Raw genomic sequence first — 18,517 nt, forward strand, 5'->3', positions numbered from 1 at the left:
CCCCGTCCCCATGGCGACGCCTTGGCGGCCATTTCGGGGTCTCCTCTGAGGGTCCCGGGCCGGGCCCCGCCATGGCCCCCCACCCCGAGGGGCTGCGCTGGTACCAGATCCCCCTCTCCTCCGCCCGCGTACCCCGCTCGGGGCTCTTCAGCTATGGCTTCCAGGCCGGCCTCCAGCGCTACCAGCAGCTCCGCGCTCTCAAGCACCTCCGGGTGGGCCGCCCCGTCGCCCCGCCGCCCCCCGGCCTGTTGGAACCCTGGCCCCCCGTCCCCCCGCCTGCCGACAGCCCTCCCCGGGCCTCCCACCGCCCACGGGGCTCCGGCAGGGTGCGAGGTGAGCACGGCCCTGCCCTGGGGATGGGTGTGAGGGGAGCCGTGACCCTCCCGTTGGCCCCATGGTGCCCCAAGGGGGACCCTGGTCATCCCCACGTTGTCCCCACGGCCCTCCCCGTGCCCCAAGGAGCCCCCAGTCACCCCTGCGTTGTCCCCACAGTCCTCCCCGTGCCCCAAGGAACCCCTTGGTCACCCCTGTGTAGTCCCCACGGCCCTCCCCATGCCCCGAGGGGGCCCCCAGTCGCCTCCGCGTTGTCCCCACAGCCCTCCCTGTACCCGAGGGGGCCTCCGGTCACCTCCGCGTTGTCCCCACAGCCCTCCCTGTGCCCCGAGGGGGCCTCCGGTCACCTCCACGTTGTCCCCACAGCCCTCCCTGTGCCCCGAGGGGGCCCCTGGTCACCCCTGTGTTGTCCCCACAGTCCCCTGGCACCCCAAGGGGGCCCCTGGTCACCCCTGTGTTGTCTCCGCAGCCCCCGTACCCCCAAGCAGGGGGCCTGGCCACCCCTGCATTGTCCCCACAGCCCTCCCTGTGCCCCAAGGGGTTCTGTGGTGACCCCTGTGCTGTCCCCACAGACCCCCGGCGCCCCAAGGAGTCCCCTGGCACCAGGAAACGGGTGAGCAGAGGGCGGCAGCCTCCTGGCCCCGCTCAGCCCCATGCCAACCGGCGGCATGCGGCCAGCCAGGGTTCCCCACCATGCCAGGCGGCACTGGACAGTTCCAGGCATGTCCCGGTGCTGCCGGAGGCGGCTGTGGGGTCCCTGGGGGGTGAGGCCAACCATGGGCAGCACACCGCAGCCGGGATGGTGCCGCAGCAGGCAGGCAGGAGCTTTGGGGGGCACCCGCCGGGCACGGTGAGGGGGCCGGTGTCCCCCACAGACAGCGAGGACGATGACCTGATCCCGCTGAAGGACATGCTGCTGGCGGGGGACGAGCCCCCGAGCCCTGTGGACCACCGGCAGGTAGGTCCCTGCCCGAGGGTGGGTGCCCAGGCATCGGTGGGTCCCTGGGGACATCCCGGCACCCGCTGGGTGTTGTGGCACCCATTGAAGTGTCACCGTTCCCTTGCTCTGTTGCCCAGGTTGCGTGCCCACGGCCAGATCCGCTTGCCAACAGCCTGGATTCACTGGTCCGGGAGAAGAAGTAAGGCTGGTAGCCCCGGGGCATGGGAGTGGGCACGGGAGCTGTGCTGGGCATCCTGGGGTGCCCTTGCCCTGCCTTAACCGTCCCCGTGCCAGGGAGCAGAGCCAGGCAGCCACGCTGCAGGCCGACCCGGCGTGGGTGCACGTGGACGACGCCAGTCCCTGGGAGTCCCCGGACGAGGACACCCAGCTGCCCGAGGAGCACAGGTACCCCTGCCAGCCCTGCCCGGGCGGGGGGGCTAGGGGGATCCGCGCGGTGCCCGCTCCCCGCCTGACGCCGTCCTCCCGCCCGCAGGGATCTCCTGGCCCGCTTCACCGTGAAACCCAAATTCATCCCTGCCGTCCACCCCGGCGAGCCCATCTTCTGCGCCCGTCCGGCGCCGGCGCCCACCCTGGACACCCGTGGGCTGGAGCCTCAGAGCGCGTTGGAAGGGTTCTTCCTCTGGTGAGCGCCGGGCACGGGGCAGGCAGGACATATCAGGGTGACGGCAGAGGGGGGGGACAGGGGACACGGGCAGAGCCCCGCTCACTCCCCCCTGTCCTTCCCCCAGCGACTCGCCTGCCTGCCAGGCAGCTTTCGTCCGTAACGGGGGCCTCAGCCTGCTCTACCGCTGCGTGCCCACTTGCCCGCTGCCCGTCCTGCGTTGGCTTTTCCAGGTAAGCCACCGTCGCAGGAAGGTGTCCCCCTCCTCCTGCGGTGCCATCCCGGTCACCCCCTCTTTGTTTCACCAGCTGATGTCCCTCTGCCCGGACACGACCAACGCTTCCCAGGCGCTGTGGGAGATCTGGCTGAGCATCGGGGGTGAGCGCGGGGCGGGCGCGGGGCTGCCTCGCCGGGGTGCCCCCCAAATCCCTACCCGCCCTCACCGTCCCCTCGCTCGCAGGCGAGCCCTGGTGCCCCACGGTGCAGGAGATCAGCCAAGCTTTCGTCTGCCTCGGCGCTGACCTGAGCCCCCTGTGCCGCCGGCGTCTGCTGCCCGCCGAGCTGTGCCCCGCAGACAGGAGGTGAGCCCCGGTACGGCGGGCAGGAGGGTGCTGCCCACCCTGCCAGCCCCCCCTGCCAACCCCTTCTCCTCTTTCCAGGAGCCTGGATCCGTCCCGCTCCCCGAGACAGACGAGCCCTGATGCCACCAGCACGCTGGCCCTGGTGACGCAGCTCGGTGACATCTGCAAGGTGGGAGTCCGCTGCCCACACCGGGGACGCTGCGCCTTCGTTATCTCTGCCCTGCTAATTGGGTGGGCAGCGCTGATGCCAGCTCCTGGAGACGTGCCCGCTGGGGCTGCCGCCGGCCGTGCCAGCCTGTCCCTGCCCCGGCGGGGATGTCACCACGGTGGGTTTCGGGGGCTCCTTGGTGACACGCCGCCTTCCCCCTCCAGTTCCTGGCGCTGTGCGTGGTCACCCAGCCGTGCCGTTACGCCGACGGTGCCCGCCTGACGCTCGTCACCCTCCTCTCCTTCCTCGGCCTCGACCGGGTGCTGCGCTGCCAGCCCCTGCCCGAACTGCAGCACCTCCTGCACTGCCTGCTGGAGGGCATCCGGGACTGGCAGGAGCAGGTACCCAGGGCAGGGGGGGATCCCCTCGCCCCGTGCCCACCCTCCGCACCCCTCCCCGAGGGCTCTGCCCACCCTGCCCGCGCCTCAACGCCTCCTTCTCTTCCCCAGCTGCCTGCCCTCTGCCTGTCCCTCTGCCAGCTTTCTCGCCACCACCACAACCTGGTTGCCCTCGCGCGGCTGCTGCCGGACCTCACGAGCAGGGGCAGGTACGTCCCTGCCCGCAGCGCCGCAGCCGGGCGGGATGCCAGGCAGAGCTGGCAGCGATGGCCTGCCAGGCGTCCCGTGCCACCCGCTCCCCGCGGATTGGTGACGGGGAGCCCGGCGGGAGCTGGCACGGCCCCGCGGCACCGTGCCAGGGCCGGGAGGGCTGGGATGCGTCTGCCTCTAATTCCTTTATTCCAGCCGGTTGCTCAGGCACAAAGCGGGCAGCATCCGGCTGCCGGCACCGCCGCCCCTCACCACGGGCGTCCGGAGGGCACCGGGGCCATGCCGGCGCTGCGTGGACGGCACCGGGGAATGGCGGTGACGGGCACAGAGGTGGGGACGGGCGCGTGGGCACGCGCCGGACCCTCCCTCACGCTCTTCCCCCTCTCCCCAGGGAGCTTCGCCGGCACCTGAGCCTTCATGCCATGGTCCGGCTACTGAGGGAGCCTCCGGGCACCGTGCCACACCCCGGGGCGCACGCAGAGGTGGGTGCACCGAGGCGGGACCCCGCCAGGGCTCCGGCACCCACCGCAGGCTCCGGTACAGGGTGCGGGCACCCTGACACCCTCTCTCCCCGCAGCTGCAGGCGCTGGGCCGGCTCCTGGTACTGGCGCAGCCGGACACCCTGCGACGCCTGGTGCTCGCCAGGGGCCTGGACGAGCCGGAGGACGCTGACCAGGAGGTGGGTGCTCCCCTCGCCGAGAAATGGGTGCCGTGGGGCACCCCTCAATGTGCCCGGCGCCCCTTTTGGTAAGCCCTTGTGCCCGCTCCCGTCCACAGTCTTGCTACCTGAGCTCCAGCCTCCTCCTCCTCGCCAGCAACGTGGTGGGCACCGAGCACCCACCGGCCGAGCAGCGGGTGAGCACCGGGCCCTGGGGGGGGTGGGGGTGTCCCGGGGTGGTGGTGGGGGTGTCCACCGTGTCCCTGACCCCCTGTCCCTCCCTGCCTGTCCCCACAGGGCCACCTGGAGCGGCTCTGCGCCCAGCTGGACCGGCACTTCGGGAGGGGGCTGCGCGAGGGCCCCCGGCTCCTCTTCCGCACCCAGCTCAAGGGCCTGGCCACCCTCCTCTACGTCAAGTGGCAGGAGATGTTGGCGTAGGGTGGGGGGGGGGTCCCCCCGACCCCACCCCCCGTCCTGGGGTGCCCCCGGGGCACCCCCCCTGCCCAATAAACACCCATAGCTCCTCCTGCGCCTACGGGTGTGTTGGGGTGGCCGGCGTTGGTGGCCGTTGGCACCCTAAAAGGGTGTCGGGGTTTCTGTCCCCACTAGGCTGAGCTTAGGCTGAGCTGAACCAAGCTGGGCTGGGCCAAGCTAGGCTGAGTTGGGCTAGGCCAAGCTGGGATGGGTTGAGCCAAGGTAAGGTGGGCTGGGTTGAATGGGGTTTGGCCGGGCTGAGTTAAGCCGAGACTGGCCAAGCTCCGCTGAATTGTGCTGGGCTAAACTGGGCTGAGCTGAGCTGAACTGGGCTGAGCCAAGCCTGGTTGAGCCAAGCTGGGCTGAGCCGAACCGGGTTGAACCAAGCCTGGGTGAGCCAAGCTAGGCTGAGCTGAACTGGGCTGAGCCAAGCCTGGTTGAGCCAAGCTGGGCTGAGCCGAACCAGGTTGAACCAAGCCTGGGTGAGCCAAGCTAGGCTGAGCTGAACTGGGCAGAGCCAAACTAGGCTGAGCTGAACTGGGCAGAGCCAAACTGGGCTGAGCGAAGCCTGGTTGAACCAAGCTGGGCTGAGCCAAACTGGGTTGAGCTGGGCGAGCCAAGCCTGGGTGAGCCAAGCTGGGCTGAGCTGAACCAGGTTGAGCCAAGCCTGGGTGAGCCAAGCTGGGCTGAGCTGAACTGGGGTAAACCAAGCTAGGCTGAGCTGAACTGGGCAGAGTCAAACTGGGCTGAACCAAGCCTGGTTGAACCAAGCTGGGCTGAGCCAAACCGGGTTGAACCAAGCCTGGGTGAGCCAAGCTGGGCTGAACTGAACTGGGGTAAACCAAACTAGGCTGAGCTGAACTGGGCAGAGTCAAACTGGGCTGAGTGAAGCCTGGTTGAACCAAGCTGGGCTGAGCCAAACTGGGTTGAGCCAAGCTGGTCTGAGCTGAACCGGGTTGAACCAAGCCTGGGTGAGCCAAGCTGGGCTGAGCTGAACTGAACTGGGGTAAACCAAGCTAGGCTGAGCTGAACTGGGCAGAGCCGAACTGGGCAGAGCCAAACTGGGCTGAGCCAAGCCTGGTTGAACCAAACTGGGCCAAGCCAAACCGGGCTGAGCCGAGCCTGGTTAAGGTGAGCCGAACCGGGCTGAGCCGAGCCGAACCGGGCCAAGCTGGGCCGAGCCGGGTTAAGCCGAGCCGAACCGAGCCGAGCCGAGCCCCCTCCCCGCGGGGCGGCCGTGACGTCAGGGCCGGGGCGGGGCCGAGCGGAGCCGCGCGGCGCGCACCCGCCGCCGCCCCGACCCGCCGCCGCCGCCGCCGCAGCCGCCGCCTCCCGCCGCCCCGGCCGGGCCGCCCCCCCCCCCTCCCCGCGCCGCCGCCGCCGCCGTCGCCGCGCCCCGAGGTGAGTGCGGGCCCCCCCCCGCCCCCGCCGGGCCCGGCCCGGCCCCCCCCCCGCCCCGCCCCGCCCCGGTATTGTTGTGGCGGAGCCGCGGGGGCGGGGGGAGGAGGGGGAGGCGCTTTGTTCCTCCCGGTACCGGGGATCGGGACCGGCACCCCCGGTGGCATCGCCCCCGCCCCGCTGCTGGGGGGGCCGGACCCCGCCTCCGGTAACGGGGACCCGCCCCGATCCGTCGGTGCCCCGACCCCCCCCCCCCCCCGTCGGTACAGGCAGCCGTTGCCGCCGGTGCCGGCCCCACGCGTGGGGCAGCGGGGCGCGCCGGGGAGGTGCCCCCACCCGCGGATGCCGGGTGGGCTCGTCCCGCGGGGCTGCGCGTCGCTGTGGGGGGGCCCCCCCCCCGGGGGATGGCACCGCCGCGGGGCCGTGGCACCCCGGGATGGCACCCTTATGGGGACCCCCCTCCTCCGGGATGGCACCGTCGTGGTGACCCCCCCGGGGATGGCACCGCCGCGGGGCCGTGGCTCCCCTGTCCCCCAATGGGACCCCCAGGCGTCCAGCACCAAAACCGGGGACCCTATCCTGCCCGTGGCACCCCGGCCGTGCCCGGGGGACCCTGATGGTGCCTGTCCCTGCTTTTGGCACCCCGGCCATGACCGTGGCACCCCGGCTGTCCCTGTGGCACCCCGACCATGCCCGTGGCACCCCGCCATGCCTATGGCACCCCATCTGTCCCCATGGCACCCTGGCTGTCCCCACGGCACCCTGACTGCGCCCATGGCACCCTCACCATGACCGTGGCACCCTGCCCGTGCCTGTGACACTCTGGCCATGGCCTGTGGCACCCTGGCTGTGCTTTTGTCCCCAGGGCTGTGCCCGTGGCACCCTGGCCATGCCCGTGGCACCCAAGCTGCGCCCGTGGCACCCTGACCATGCCCATAGCACCCTGACCGTGCCCGTGGCACCCTGGCCATGACCATGGCACCCTGGCTGTCCCCGTGGCACGCTGACCGTGCCCGTGGCACCCCGGCCATGCCCGTGGCACCCAAGCTGTGCCCGTGGCACCCTGCCCATGCCCATAGCACCCTGCCCATGCTCGTGGCACCCTGGCCGTGCCCGTGACACTCTGGCCACGACCATGGCACCCTGGCTGTCCCCGTGGCACCCTGACCGTGCCCATGGCACCCCGGCCACACCTATGGCACCTCAGCTGTCCCTGTGGCACCCTACCCGTGCCCATGGCACCCTGGCCATGACCGTGGCACCAACAGCCCCCTTGCAGGCAGCCTCCCGGGGTGTCCCCCATTCCCACGCCCGTGGGGGGCCCATTCCCGGCCCCCCACCCTCCCGGAAATCCTTCCCCATCCGGCGTGGGGCCCCCCCGGACCCCCCCCCCCCCCCCGGGCTTCCTGCTTCCCGCCGGGCAGGGCAGAACAATTCCCGGCCACCCGCTCCCCTTGACCGCATCCTGCCCAGCCTGGGGGGGGACAGGACACACGACACACGGACAGACAGACGGATGGACACTCCGGGGGGGGGGCACCCCCCCCTCCCCGGGACACCGGCGGGGGGGGGGTCCCAGGGCAGGACACGGGTGAGGTGGAGCCACCTGGGTGGGGTGGGAAGCGGAAGGGCCCCGTTTCCTCCGCCGTGGACCCCCCCCCCCCCGGTGACTTGTCACAGCCGGAGGAGGGACCGTGGGGGGGGGACACACACACACACAGAGCAAGTCGGGGACCTGCGTGTGTGTGTGTGTGTCCCCCCCCGCTGCGTGGGGTGCCCCCAGCCTCGTGACGCGCGGCCCTCAATGCCCGCCTTGTCCCCGCGCCGCCCGCGTGATGCCGTCTCGGCTGGTGTCGATGCCCCGTAACCCTAACGGGGGCCGGGCGTGTCCGTCCTCCTCCACCCCCCCAGGCCGTGCGTCCCCCCCCTCCCCGCCGTCATGGCCCCCGCCGGCTGCTGGCCCTCGCCTCGCTGCTGGCCCTCGCCACCGCTGCCACCACCCCGGGGTCCTCGTGGAGCGCCGTGCCCCGAAAAACCGTCCCCTACGCGGGTGAGTAACGCGTGTCCCCCCCCCAGGGGTCCCCCAGGGAGAGGGGAGAGGGTTGGGGAAACTGAGGCACAGCGGGTGGGTGCATCGGTCCCATCGCTCGCCGACACCGGGGTGACACCCGGGTGGCTGTAGTTGTCCCCACTTCAGGCAGCTTCTGTCCCCCCCCCGCCCCGAGTTTGTCAGCACTGTGGGGACCCCCCCGGGTCGGTGGCCTCAAAACTGGGGGTCTGTGAGAGCAGAGGGGGGACACGCAGGGACGCTGCCCCGTGTCCCTGTGCCGTGCCAGCGCCCGGGGTTCCCAGCCCTGTGCCGTGTCCCTTGTCCCCGTGCCCTGCCGTCGCCCCGTCCCCAGCCCTGTGCCGTGTCCCCTGTCCCCGTGCCCTGCCGTCGCCCCGTCCCCAGCCCTGTGCCGTGTCCCCTGTCCCCGTGCCCTGCCGTCGCCCCGTCCCCAGCCCTGTGCCGTGTCCCCTGTCCCCATGCCCTGCCGTCACCCCATCCCCATCCCTCTGCCGCGTCCCCTGTCCCCAGCCCTCTGCCATGCCAGCACCCCGAGATGCCATCCTTTTGCCGTGCCAGCACCCTCTGTCCCCCTGTCCCTGCCCTGTGCCAGCACCCTGTGTCCCCATCTGTGCCGTGCGCTCCGTCCCTATCCCTGTGCCATGCCAGCACCGGTGTTCCTGTCCCTTTGCCATGCCCTGTGTCCCCAACCCTTGCCCCATTCCCCTGTCCCTCTGTGGTGGCAGTGCGCCGTGTCCTCTATCCCTTTGCCGCGCCACTGTCCCCATGCCATGTCCCCTGTCCCTGTGCCGTGCCCACACCCGAGACCCCTGTCCTTTTGCCGTGCCACTCTCCCCATGCCATGTCCCCTGTCCCTGTGCCGTGCCCACACCCAAGACCCCTATCCCTTTGCTGTGCCACTGTCCCCATGCCATGTCCCCTGTCCCTGTGCCGTGCCCACGCCTGAGACCTCTGTCCCTTTGCCGTGCCACTGTCCCCATGCCATGTCCCCTGTCCCTGTGCCGTGCCCACGCCCGAGACCCCCATCCTTTTGCCGTGCCACTGTCCCCATGCCATGTCCCCTGTCCCTGTGCCGTGCCCACACCCGGGACCCCTGTCCCTTTGCCATGCCACTGTCCCCATGCCATGTCCCCTGTCCCTGTGCCGTGCCACTGTCCCCATGCCATGTCCCCTGTCCCTGCACCGTGCCACACCCGAGACCCCTGTCCCTTTGCCGTGCCACTGTCTCCATGCCATGTCCCCTGTCCCTGTGCTGTCCCCACGCCCGAGACCCCCATCCCTTTGCCGTGCTAGTGCCCCGCATCCCCATGCCGTCCCCGTGCCGTCGCCGTGCCGTCCCCGTGCCGTCCCCATGCCGTGCCAGCCCCGCTTCCCCGTCCCTGCCCGGGGGCCCTGGCGCCTCCCCCGTCAATGGGGCCTTTCTGCGGGGCCTGGGGGCGGGCAGGGGGGGCGCGGGGGGGGGCGCGGGGTCTCGCCAAAGGCCGCTGTGTTCGCCCGGCGCCTCCAGCGCCTGCTCCGGTGACAAAGAGCCCTTTGTGCGGCACCGGGGCCGGGGGGCTTCCGGCAGTGGGGAGGGGGTGTGGGGGGGGGGGGAACGGACACGGACAACTGCGGGTGCCCTGGGGGTGCCAGCGGTGCCCACCCGGGGAGGGGCCGACCACGGGGCCGGCGGTGGCTTCGCCCTGATGTCCCCACGTGTGTGTCCCCCCCCCCCGTCTCCCCAAACCCCGCAGAGCTGCAGGACGCGGCCAAGCGCTTCTCGCAGGGGGGGTCTCGCACTACCTGACGCTGACGCTGGACGAGGCCGAGGCCCTGCTCTACGTGGGCGCCCGCGAGGCCGTCTTCGCCCTGGCCACCGGCACCGTGGAGCTGAAGGCGGCGGTGAGGTCCCGGGGGACCCCCCAGAGCAGGGGGATTATTTTGGGGGGGGGGGGGGGGGTGTTGTTTCCAGCCCACTGACCCTTTTTTTTTTTTTGTCCCCAGATCTCCTGGGAAGCCCCCGTGGACAAGAAAGCCGAGTGCATCCAGAAGGGCAAGAACAATCAGGTGGGGGGCACGGGTGCCGTGGCCGCAGCGGGGGGGGGGGGGGGGGTTACAGGGCACCCCGGTGTGCCCCCCTCCCTCTGCTGCCCCCCCCCCGGCCCTTAACCGGCTGTTCTCATCCCGTGCCCCCCCCCGCCAGACCGACTGCTTCAACTACGTGCGCTTCCTGCAGAGCTACAACAGCTCTCACCTCTACGCCTGCGGCACCTACGCCTTCCAGCCCAAGTGCACCTACATCGTGAGTGTGACCCCCCGGAGGGGGGGCCCCCCCAAAACCTGTCAGCCCCCGGTTCCCTCCCCCCTGCCCCTAGGGATGAGGTCCAGGGCAGCCCCCCCCCCCTCCCCAGCCTCAGGAGCATCATCTCGGGGTGTCCCTGTCCCTAGGGGTGTCGTTCAGGGGTGTCCCTGTGTGCAGGAGGGTTGTTCAGGGGTGGCCTTGTTCCCATGAGGGTGGTCCGGGGGTGTCCCCTGTCCCCTTGGAGCATTGTTAGGGGTGTCCCTGTGCCCTGTGGGGTCATCTGGGGAGGGGGGTGGTGTCCCTGTCCACAGGAGGGTCATCCAGGGGTGCCCCTGTGCCCAGGGGGGGTCATTGGGGAGTGTCCCTGCACCCAGGAGGGTTGTCCCTGTCCCTGGGAGCATCATTTAAGGGTGTCCCTGTCCCATAATGGGTCATCCCGGGCTGTCCCTGTCCCAGAAGGATCATCCAGGGGTGTCCCTGTCCCCAGGAGGATCATATGGGGGGGTATCCCTGTACCCGGGGCCAGTCTGGGTGCAGGGGGACTTGAAGCGGGGAGGGGGTCGGGACCCCCACCCACTCCTGTGCCCCGCAGGAACTGTCCGGCTTCACCCTGGACCAAGTGGCTTTTGAGGACGGCAAGGGGAAGTGTCCGTACGACCCCACCAAGGGACACACCGGCCTCATCGTGGGTAGGTGGCACCGCCGGGCACCCGCTGGGGTTGGGGGGGGGGGTGCCCGCTGCGCCCCCGCTGCCCCCCCCTCCCTAAACCCTTGCCTCGCAGACGGGGAGCTGTACTCGGCCACCTTCAACAACTTCCTGGGCACGGAGCCCGTCATCCTCCGCAACCTGGGCCCTCACTACTCCATGAAGACGGAATATCTCACCTCCTGGCTGAACGGTAGGGTCGGGGGGACACGAGGGGGACATGGGGGACGGCACGGGCAGCCCCCCCACCCCGGCACGGCGTTACCCTCCCCTTTCCGCCTCCTTCCCCCCCCCCCAACTCCTCCACAGAGCCCCACTTCGTGGCTTCGGCTTACGTGCAGGAGAGCGCGGCCAGCAGCACCGGGGATGACGACAAGGTTTACTTCTTCTTCAGCGAGCGGGCGGTGGAGTACGATTGCTACGCGGAGCAAGTGGTGGCCCGCGTGGCACGGGTCTGTAAGGTACGAGGAGGGGACAACCCGTGCCGGGGACGCCGTCCCGGCGTGGTTTCGCTCCACCGGTGAGCGCGGTGGCCTTGTCTTGATGCCGGTTGGATGCCTAGGGGGACGTCGGCGGTGCCCGCACGCTGCAGAAGAAGTGGACGACCTTCCTGAAAGCTCGCTTGCTGTGCTCGGCGCCCGAGCAGCAGCTCCACTTCAACCGCCTCCAGGCCGTTTTCACCCTGCCGGGGGCCGATTGGCAGGGCACCACCTTTTTCGGGGTCTTCCAGGCTCGCTGGTGAGCGCGTGGGGACGCGGTAGCGCCGGGGTTCCCTGTGACCGGCGGCTCCCTCTAAAAACCTGCCCCGTCCCTTGCAGGGGGGACGTGGATGTCTCGGCTATTTGCCGCTACCACATCCTAGAGGTGAAGAAGGCGTTCGAGGGACCCTACAAGGAATACCGGGAGCAGGCACAGAAGTGGGGCCGGTATTCGGATGAGGTGCCGAGCCCCCGTCCCGGCGCGGTGAGTGTCGACGCCGGGGGTAGGAGGGGAGAAGAGGGTGCGGGATCCGGCCGCGCGCCTGACGGTGCCCTCCGTCCTCAGTGCATCACCGATTGGCACCGCCAGAACGGCTTTGCCAGCTCCCTCGAGCTCCCCGACAACACCCTCAACTTCGCCAAGAAGCACCCGCTGATGGACGAGCCCATCCTGCCCCACCGCGGGCGCCCGCTCCTCCTCAAGAAAGACGCCAACTTCACCCAACTGGTGGTAGACCGAGTGCCCGGGCTGGACGGCACCGTCTACGAGGTGCTCTTCATCGGCACAGGTACCCGCCGGGGCGGTGATGGGGAACGCGGGGAGGGGACCGCGGAGGTTTCCTGGCGTGGGGACGTCCCTCACCGCCTGCCGTGACCCGCAGGTGACGGTTGGGTGCACAAGGCGCTGAACCTGGGTGCTCGCGTCCATCTGGTCGAGGAGCTGCAGGTTTTTGAGCCGGCGCAGCCCGTGGAGAGCCTGGTCCTGGCCGGTCGGAAGGTGAGCGGTGCCACGGGGAAGGGGCTGGCACCCTGGGGTGTCACCTCACGGTGTCACCTCGGGGTGTCACCTCACCGGGTCACCTCGCCCGTTCTCCCTGCCCTCGCAGAAGCTGCTCTTCGCCGGCTCCCGTTTCCAGGTGGCCCAGTTGCCCCTGGCCGACTGCGGCCGCTACCAGTCGTGCACGGACTGCGTCCTCGCCCGGGATCCCTACTGCGCCTGGAGCCGCAACGCCAGCCTCTGCGTCCGCACCGACGGCCTCAACGGGTAAGGGGGTTCCCCGGGAAGTGGGGGGGGACACCCCGCCGCGGTACGGGGTCCCCCCCCTCACCTCCGCCGCCTCCTCCCGCAGGTCCCAGCTGGTCCAGGACGTGCTGAGCTCCGACACCCGCGCCTGCACCCTGCCGCAGGTGGCCAAGCAAGGTGAGACCCCCGCTCCTCTGCAGTGCCGCGTGGAGCCGGGAGAGGGGGGGACACGGGGCCCCCCCCCCGACTTTGTGCCCCCCCTCCTGACTCGGCCGCTCTCCCGCAGGGCCCATCACCCCCAAAAACGTGACGGTGGTGGCGGGCACCGACTTGGTGCTGATGTGCCGTTTGGGTTCCAACCTGGCCCAGGCGCTGTGGACCTTCGAGGGCCGGGCGCTGGCTGCCGAGCAGGCGTTGGTGCTGCACGACGCCCGTCTGCGGGCTCTGGTGGTGCTGGGAGCCGGGGCGCAACACAGCGGCACGTACCGCTGCTTCTCGGAGGAGCAAGGCGCCCGGTTGGGCGGCGAGGTTTACCGGGTAGCGGTGTTGGCTAGTCCCGGGATGCCGCTGGAGACGCGGGCGCCGCTGGAGAGCTTGGGGCTGGTGTGGGTGGTGGCGGTGTGCCTGGGCGCCCTGTGCCTGGTGCTGGTGCTGGTGGTGCTCTCGCTTTGGCGGCGGCTGCGGGAAGAGCTGGGCAAAGGCGCCAAAGCCATCGAGAGCACCCTGGTGTACCCCATCGAGCTGCCCAAGGAGCCCCCCAGTCCCCGCTTCGTGCCCAGCGCCGCCTCCGACTCGGACGAGAAGCTCTGGGATCCGGCCAGCTACTACTACTCGGACGGCTCGCTCAAAATCGTGCCGGGTCACGCCGCCTGCCGCAACGGCGGTCCCTCCGGCGCCGCCTCGCCGCCCAACGCCATCCCCGGGCAACCCCTCCACTCGCCCACCCGCATCCACCTGGGTCCCCTGCGCGGTTCCTCCTCCAACGGTTACATCCGCCTGGCGCTGGGTGCCGAAGAGCGGCCGCCCTGCGCCGATTTGGCCGAGGAGCTGCGGCGCAAGCTGCAGCAGCGCCAGCCCCTGCCCGACTCCAACCCCGAGGAGTCGTCGGTCTGAGCCGCCGGCGGGCGGCTTCCCCGCCGCCGAGCAGCCGTACCTACCTCAGGGCCCGGCCCGGCACCCGCCGCGGGGACCCCGGTGCCGGCACCCGCCACGCGGGACCACCGCTTTGGCACCAGCACCCGACTTGGGGCTGCAGCGTGGGTGCCAGCACCCGTTGCGGGGATGCCGGTGCCGGCACCCATCTTGGGGACTGCCGCACCGGCACCAGCACCCATCTTAGGGATGGGACTGCCACTCCAGTGCCGGTACCAGTCTTGGGGACGGGACTTGCCACCTCAGTGCCGGTACCCGTCTTGGGGACCGCCACCCCGGCACCCGCCTTGGGGCCGTGGCACTGGCACCGTGTCACGCGTTTGGGGCACCGGCACCCATCTTGGGCACCGAAGCTGCTCTTGGTCACCGCGTCCGCCTTCGGTACCGCGTCCCGGGAAAGGGATCGACCTCGGGGACTGCCACCGGCCGTGGGGACTGCCACCGGCCTTGGGGACCACCACGACCTCCCCCCCCCCAGGCACCACTGAGCCCCCCCCCCCTCCCCGGGCACCGCGTCCTGCCCGGGACAGCGGCCGCAGGATGGGTTTTTTTGGGACGATTTAAGAACCGATCGGGTTTTTCTTCCTGAGAACTTTTCTAATTGCCCCCCCTTGTCCCCCCCCCCCAGGGTTTTGTCCCCCCTCAGCCCTGGTTGTAAATACCCCCCCCCCCCCGCCTGCCACCCCCCCCCTGCACGCTGCCCGCCTGGGCCCCTTTTGTATAACCCCCCCCCCCCCCAGTGTAATTTATTTGTTACTGAAATATATTTATTTGCTGTAAATATGTGAGTATTTTTATATTAATAATAATAATAATAATAAAAAAAAAAGAGTTAAAAAAAAAAAATTATATATTAAAAGCGCAGCCCGCGGGGGCCGTGTCCGGTGCTGGCTGGGGGGTGCGGGGAGGGTGCTGGGTCCCCCCCCCCGCCGCTGAGCTCATGGAAAAAGGCCGCGCTCGGGGCTATAAAAGGGCATCGCGGCGCCGTTCCCAGGGCGGGGGGGGGGCCCCCCCGAGGCTGCTGAGGCCTGGCCCCATGCCCGTGCCCCCCCCCCCCGGATGCCGGGGGTCAGGGTGGGGTGGGTTGCGGGGGGGGGGGGATATGTTCCCTGGGGAGGTCCTGCCGGGAAGCCTGGCGGAAGCGGCATCCGGGGTCCCGGTGGGGGGACGTGGGAACGGGGCCAGGGGCTGGCCGGGGCGTGGGAAGCGGGGCCGGGGGGGGGCCCTGAGCCCCCCGGGGGTGGGTGTGTGTGTGTGGGGGGGGGGTGAGCCCTGGGCCCCCATAGCTGGGGGGGGTTGAGGCTTGGGTACCCCACAGCTGGGGAGGGGGAGGGAGGGCGTGGGCCCCCCATAAGTGTGTGGGGGTGATCCCTAGGCACCCCATAGCAGGGGGGTGAGCCCGGGCCCCCCCACAGCTGGGGGGGGGGGGGGGGGGTGTGAGCCCCGGGCCCCCCCCCACGGCTGGGCGGGGGGGGGCACAGCCCAGGCGGCGCTCAGCACTGGGCGGGTGCGGGCGCCCCCTGGCGGCGGCGGCGGGGCCGGGCGGGCGGAGCAACTCACGCGCCCTGGCGCTCGGAAAGCGGCGCCTTTCGGCTCCGCTCGGCCCTTCCCGGCTTCCCTCGGCTCGCTCGGCCTTCCCGGTTTACCCTCGGCTCCGCTCGGCCCTTCCCGGTTTACCCTCGGCTCCGCTCGGCCCTTTCCGGCTTACCCTCGGCTCCTTTCGGCCCTTCCCGGCTTCCCTCGGCTCCGCTCGGCCCTTCCCGGTTTACCCTCAGCTCCTTTCGGCCCTTCCCGGCTTACCCTCGGCTCCTTTCGGCCCTTCCCGGTTTACCCTCGGCTCCACTCGGCCCTTCCCGGCTTACCCTCGGCTCCACTTCGGCCCTTCCCGGCTTACCCTCGGCCCCGCTCGGCCCTTCCTTCCCGGTCGGGGCGATGGCGGCGGGCCGCCGTTCGCCACCCGGTCCCTGCTGCCCGTCGCGGGTGGCGGTACCCAGCGTGTACCAGAGCCTGCCGGAGATGGACTTCGAGCGGGGTTCGGGGGAATACACCGGGGGCAGGGGTGTGGGTCCAGGCAGGGCGGGATACGGGTAGAACAAGGGGAACAAGGCATGGGTGGGGGTGCCTGAAGGGTACGGGCAGGGGCTGGGGTACCGGCAGGGGAGGGGGTCCGTCCCTGCCTAACGCGGCTCCCCCCCCCCGCTGCCCGCAGGGATCTGGTCGGCGGCGCGGGATGGGGACGAGCCCCGGGTGCTGGAGCTGCTGGAGCGGCGGGGGGAGCCCAGCCAGCCCGACCTGGCGGGGTACACGGCGCTGGTACGGGGCGGGGGGCACTGGTACCGGGGAGGGTGGGGGACAGACAGACAGACACCGACCCCCCTGCCCACACCCCTGCCTGCTCCCTCCGCAGCACTACGCCAGCCGCAACGGGCACCTGGGGGTCTGCCGGCTGCTGCTGCAGCGGGGCGCCCGCTGCGACGCCCGGACGCCCGGCGGTGCCACCCCCCTGCACCGCGCCAGCTACTGCGGCCACCTCGCCGTCGCCCGGCTCCTGCTGGCCCACGGCGCCGACCCGGCCAACGCCGATGAGGACGGACGTACCAGCCTGCACAAGGTGGGTAGCGAGGCCGGATGTCCCCGCACCGCCGGCGTTGCCCGTGCCGGCGATGACCGATGCGTCGCCCGCAGGCGGCTGAGCAAGGCCACCGGGAGCTCTGCGCCTTGCTCCTGCGGCACAGCCCGGCGCTGGCCGGCATCCGCGACGCCAAGGGCCGGCGACCCCGCGATGTGGCCGACCCGGCGGTGCAGGACCTGCTGGATACCTGAGGGGGACACGGCGGGAGCGGGAGAACCAGAGCCACCGTGCCGCGGGAGACACGGTGCCACCGGACCCCGTCTCCGATGGATAAACAAAGCCCCTGGCACCGAATGCTGTCTCCGCCTCTCTGTCCCCTGCGCCGGGTGCCGGGGGTCACCCCTCGGTGGGTGGCCGAGCACCCCGCCAGCGGCTTTTATTTCCTCAAAAAGCCACTAAAAATGTGCAAAATAGTGTTTTGTTAAACCAGGAAACACTGCAGGGCTCACGCTGCAGCCGCCGGCTCCCACCCCGGCGAGCAGCCGGGAACGCCGAGGAGGCAGAAGGGCTTCGGCCCTGGCTCTCCTCTTCCCCGTGGGATGGTTTGGTGTTGCCTGTGGCAGAGGAAACAGCAGCCGCTGAGCTCGCGGCGCCCGTGCCGGCGCGGCGGTTAGCCTCCGAGCCAGCGAAACGCGGCAAGACGCACGCGAGAGATGCACGACTTACACGCAGGGAGCCTCAGAGGGGGCAGCCCCAAACTGGGTGCCCCGGCGGCTGCTCTGCCCTGCCATGCCGCAGCCCGGCCTCAGCTGGTCGCTGCCAAGAAGAACCGGAGATGGAGGCGGCCCTACCAGCACCCCAGAACCCCTCAGCCATGCCTAGGGCACGGTTCCCAGTTGGGCATGGCTACTGGGGCAGCCATCACCATCCTGCTGCCATGCCGGCTCCCTACCTGGCGCGGTGTTCTGGTGGCTCCGGAGCGTGGTTTGGCTGCTGGGGACAATTTTTGGCTTGATGCTGTTGGGTGACTCGGCTGGATTCGGGGTCCTGGAGGCCGCGAGGGCACCGAGATACTGCGGCCACGTCACCTGGGCAGAGAGCGGATCAGTGCCACGCGGCACAGCCACAGTCTGACAGCAGTGCCGGGGATGGCAGGAGACTTGCAGGCAGCTCGGCATGGGGCATGGTGCTCCCAAAAAACTGGGTGAGGCAGGGGCAGGCTCCCAGCAGGACCCCGAGGGACGGATCCAGCCCCTACCTTGACCAGCTGCCGGTCGGCGAGCGCCTGCACGCTGTAGCTGGGGCAGTACGAGGAGCAGCTCGCCCAGTCGGCGCAGCCCGGCTGCCGATCCCGGCAGCGGGTGGATGCCGGGGATGGGTGCACCGGGGATGGTGTCAGAGAGCCAGAACCTGCCAAAGAGCATCTCCCTTTGCACCCCAAAAAACAGCCAAGTGGGTCCAGTGCTGCCCCAGGGGGTGAGCCCGGTGCTGCCGGCTGCTCTCACCTGTGGGCAGCGGTGCCAGAGCGAAGACGCCGTGGTAGGTGAAGGTTCCATTGTCAAACTTCAGTCCTTCCTTCCTTCCCGATTTCCATCTCCATGCCGCCCTGCGGAGAGCAGGCAGCTTGGGGCAGGCAGAAGGGAGCGCTGCCTGTAGTCTGAGCCACACGGGACAGCCTGCGGCACCGGCACAGCCGCCCCTCAACACGCCCCGACAGGCGGAGAGAGCACCCAGCGCCACGCAGACGTCGCGACAGGAGCCTGGAGCGGACGCACACACACGGGGCTGATCGGCCACGGCCGGGGATGGGCCCCTGCGCACCCCGTGGTGTGTGGTGCCGTCCCCGCGCCGGCAGTGCCGTACCTGCAGCATGAAGTGGCTGAGGGGATGGTGGCAGCGGTACAGGTAGTGCTCCGGGGTGAAGCGTTGTTCTTATCAAACTTCAGCTCCCGAATGACGCCAGGATGGCACAGCAAGTGCCGCAAGGCTTTCTCGGAGCCACGGGCTGGGCTGAAGAGCTCCAGCTCTGCGGGGAGAGTGGCCAGCATCAGCCCAGTGCCACTGAACAACCCCCATCACCGTGCCCAGGGACCCTCCGAGCAGCCCAGCAGGCAGGGTGAAGGCAGCCCGCTCCTGCCCACACTCACCTCGTGCCGGGGAGCGCCGCGCGGTCAGCAGGAGCTGCGGGGAGAGCTTTGCCGTGGCGGCACCGCCGGCCCTCATCGACGGGGAGAAATCCTCCCTGCGGCACTGC

The 18,517-nt window shown here is 70.4% G+C and overlaps 4 protein-coding genes across 4 annotated transcripts; 3 read left to right on the plus strand and 1 right to left on the minus strand.

Annotated features, from left to right (window-relative positions):
• The first annotated feature begins 71 nt into the window (after window positions 1-71).
• Window positions 72-4,328, plus strand: FAM178B (family with sequence similarity 178 member B). The gene is made up of 15 exons (XM_050910299.1): window positions 72-333; window positions 906-1,291; window positions 1,411-1,472; window positions 1,568-1,678; window positions 1,767-1,916; window positions 2,023-2,128; window positions 2,204-2,273; window positions 2,356-2,476; window positions 2,558-2,645; window positions 2,849-3,025; window positions 3,134-3,231; window positions 3,624-3,714; window positions 3,810-3,911; window positions 4,010-4,087; window positions 4,188-4,328. The coding sequence occupies exons 1-15, from the start codon at window positions 72-74 to the stop codon at window positions 4,326-4,328; spliced, it is 2,043 nt and encodes a 680-aa protein (XP_050766256.1).
• Window positions 4,329-6,451: 2,123 nt separating this feature from the next.
• On the plus strand, window positions 6,452-14,292 carry SEMA4C (semaphorin 4C). Its single transcript, XM_050910083.1, is given in 16 exon segments — window positions 6,452-6,556; window positions 7,674-7,812; window positions 9,564-9,599; window positions 9,602-9,711; window positions 9,814-9,876; window positions 10,013-10,111; window positions 10,704-10,800; window positions 10,894-11,010; window positions 11,127-11,278; window positions 11,380-11,555; window positions 11,636-11,780; window positions 11,862-12,084; window positions 12,178-12,293; window positions 12,403-12,560; window positions 12,646-12,716; window positions 12,826-14,292. Coding segments are annotated over 16 exon segments (2,634 nt in total). The 3' UTR covers window positions 13,653-14,292.
• A 1,282-nt stretch (window positions 14,293-15,574) lies between these two features.
• On the plus strand, window positions 15,575-16,736 carry ANKRD39 (ankyrin repeat domain 39). The gene is made up of 4 exons (XM_050910114.1): window positions 15,575-15,723; window positions 15,901-16,004; window positions 16,099-16,302; window positions 16,377-16,736. Exons 1-4 carry the CDS (start codon window positions 15,624-15,626, stop codon window positions 16,512-16,514), a joined length of 546 nt encoding a protein of 181 aa, XP_050766071.1. The 5' UTR covers window positions 15,575-15,623; the 3' UTR covers window positions 16,515-16,736.
• On the minus strand, window positions 16,709-18,135 carry LOC127025222 (uncharacterized). Its single transcript, XM_050910084.1, has 3 exons — window positions 17,769-18,135; window positions 17,522-17,691; window positions 16,709-17,351 (listed from the first exon to the last, which is right to left on the minus strand). Exons 1-3 carry the CDS (start codon window positions 18,133-18,135, stop codon window positions 17,142-17,144), a joined length of 747 nt encoding a protein of 248 aa, XP_050766041.1. The 3' UTR covers window positions 16,709-17,141.
• Between the last annotated feature and the right edge of the window lie 382 nt (window positions 18,136-18,517).

The sequence above is a fragment of the Gymnogyps californianus genome, chromosome 23 (genome assembly GCF_018139145.2).
Source record: "Gymnogyps californianus isolate 813 chromosome 23, ASM1813914v2, whole genome shotgun sequence".
NCBI classification, from domain to species: Eukaryota; Metazoa; Chordata; class Aves; order Accipitriformes; family Cathartidae; genus Gymnogyps; species Gymnogyps californianus.

What these genes read in the sequence shown, in the direction of transcription:
- FAM178B (XM_050910299.1), top strand. Translation starts at nt 72, where the DNA reads ATGGCCCCCCACCCCGAGGGGCTGCGCTGGTACCAGATCCCCCTCTCC. An exon ending in AGCTCGGTGACATCTGCAAG is followed by an intron (nt 2,646 to 2,848) that starts GTGGGAGTCCGC and finishes TTCCCCCTCCAG; the next exon opens with TTCCTGGCGCTGTGCGTGGT. An exon ending in TCCGGGACTGGCAGGAGCAG is followed by an intron (nt 3,026 to 3,133) that starts GTACCCAGGGCA and finishes TCTCTTCCCCAG; the next exon opens with CTGCCTGCCCTCTGCCTGTC.
- ANKRD39 (XM_050910114.1), top strand. Translation starts at nt 15,624, where the DNA reads ATGGCGGCGGGCCGCCGTTCGCCACCCGGTCCCTGCTGCCCGTCGCGG. An exon ending in GGAGATGGACTTCGAGCGGG is followed by an intron (nt 15,724 to 15,900) that starts GTTCGGGGGAAT and finishes CGCTGCCCGCAG; the next exon opens with GGATCTGGTCGGCGGCGCGG. An exon ending in GACGTACCAGCCTGCACAAG is followed by an intron (nt 16,303 to 16,376) that starts GTGGGTAGCGAG and finishes CGTCGCCCGCAG; the next exon opens with GCGGCTGAGCAAGGCCACCG.
- LOC127025222 (XM_050910084.1), bottom strand. Translation starts at nt 18,135, where the DNA reads ATGCTGCAGGTACGGCACTGCCGGCGCGGGGACGGCACCACACACCAC. An exon ending in TCTGGCACCGCTGCCCACAG is followed by an intron (nt 17,692 to 17,768) that starts GTGAGAGCAGCC and finishes TGGGGTGCAAAG; the next exon opens with GGAGATGCTCTTTGGCAGGT. An exon ending in CCGACCGGCAGCTGGTCAAG is followed by an intron (nt 17,352 to 17,521) that starts GTAGGGGCTGGA and finishes CTCTCTGCCCAG; the next exon opens with GTGACGTGGCCGCAGTATCT.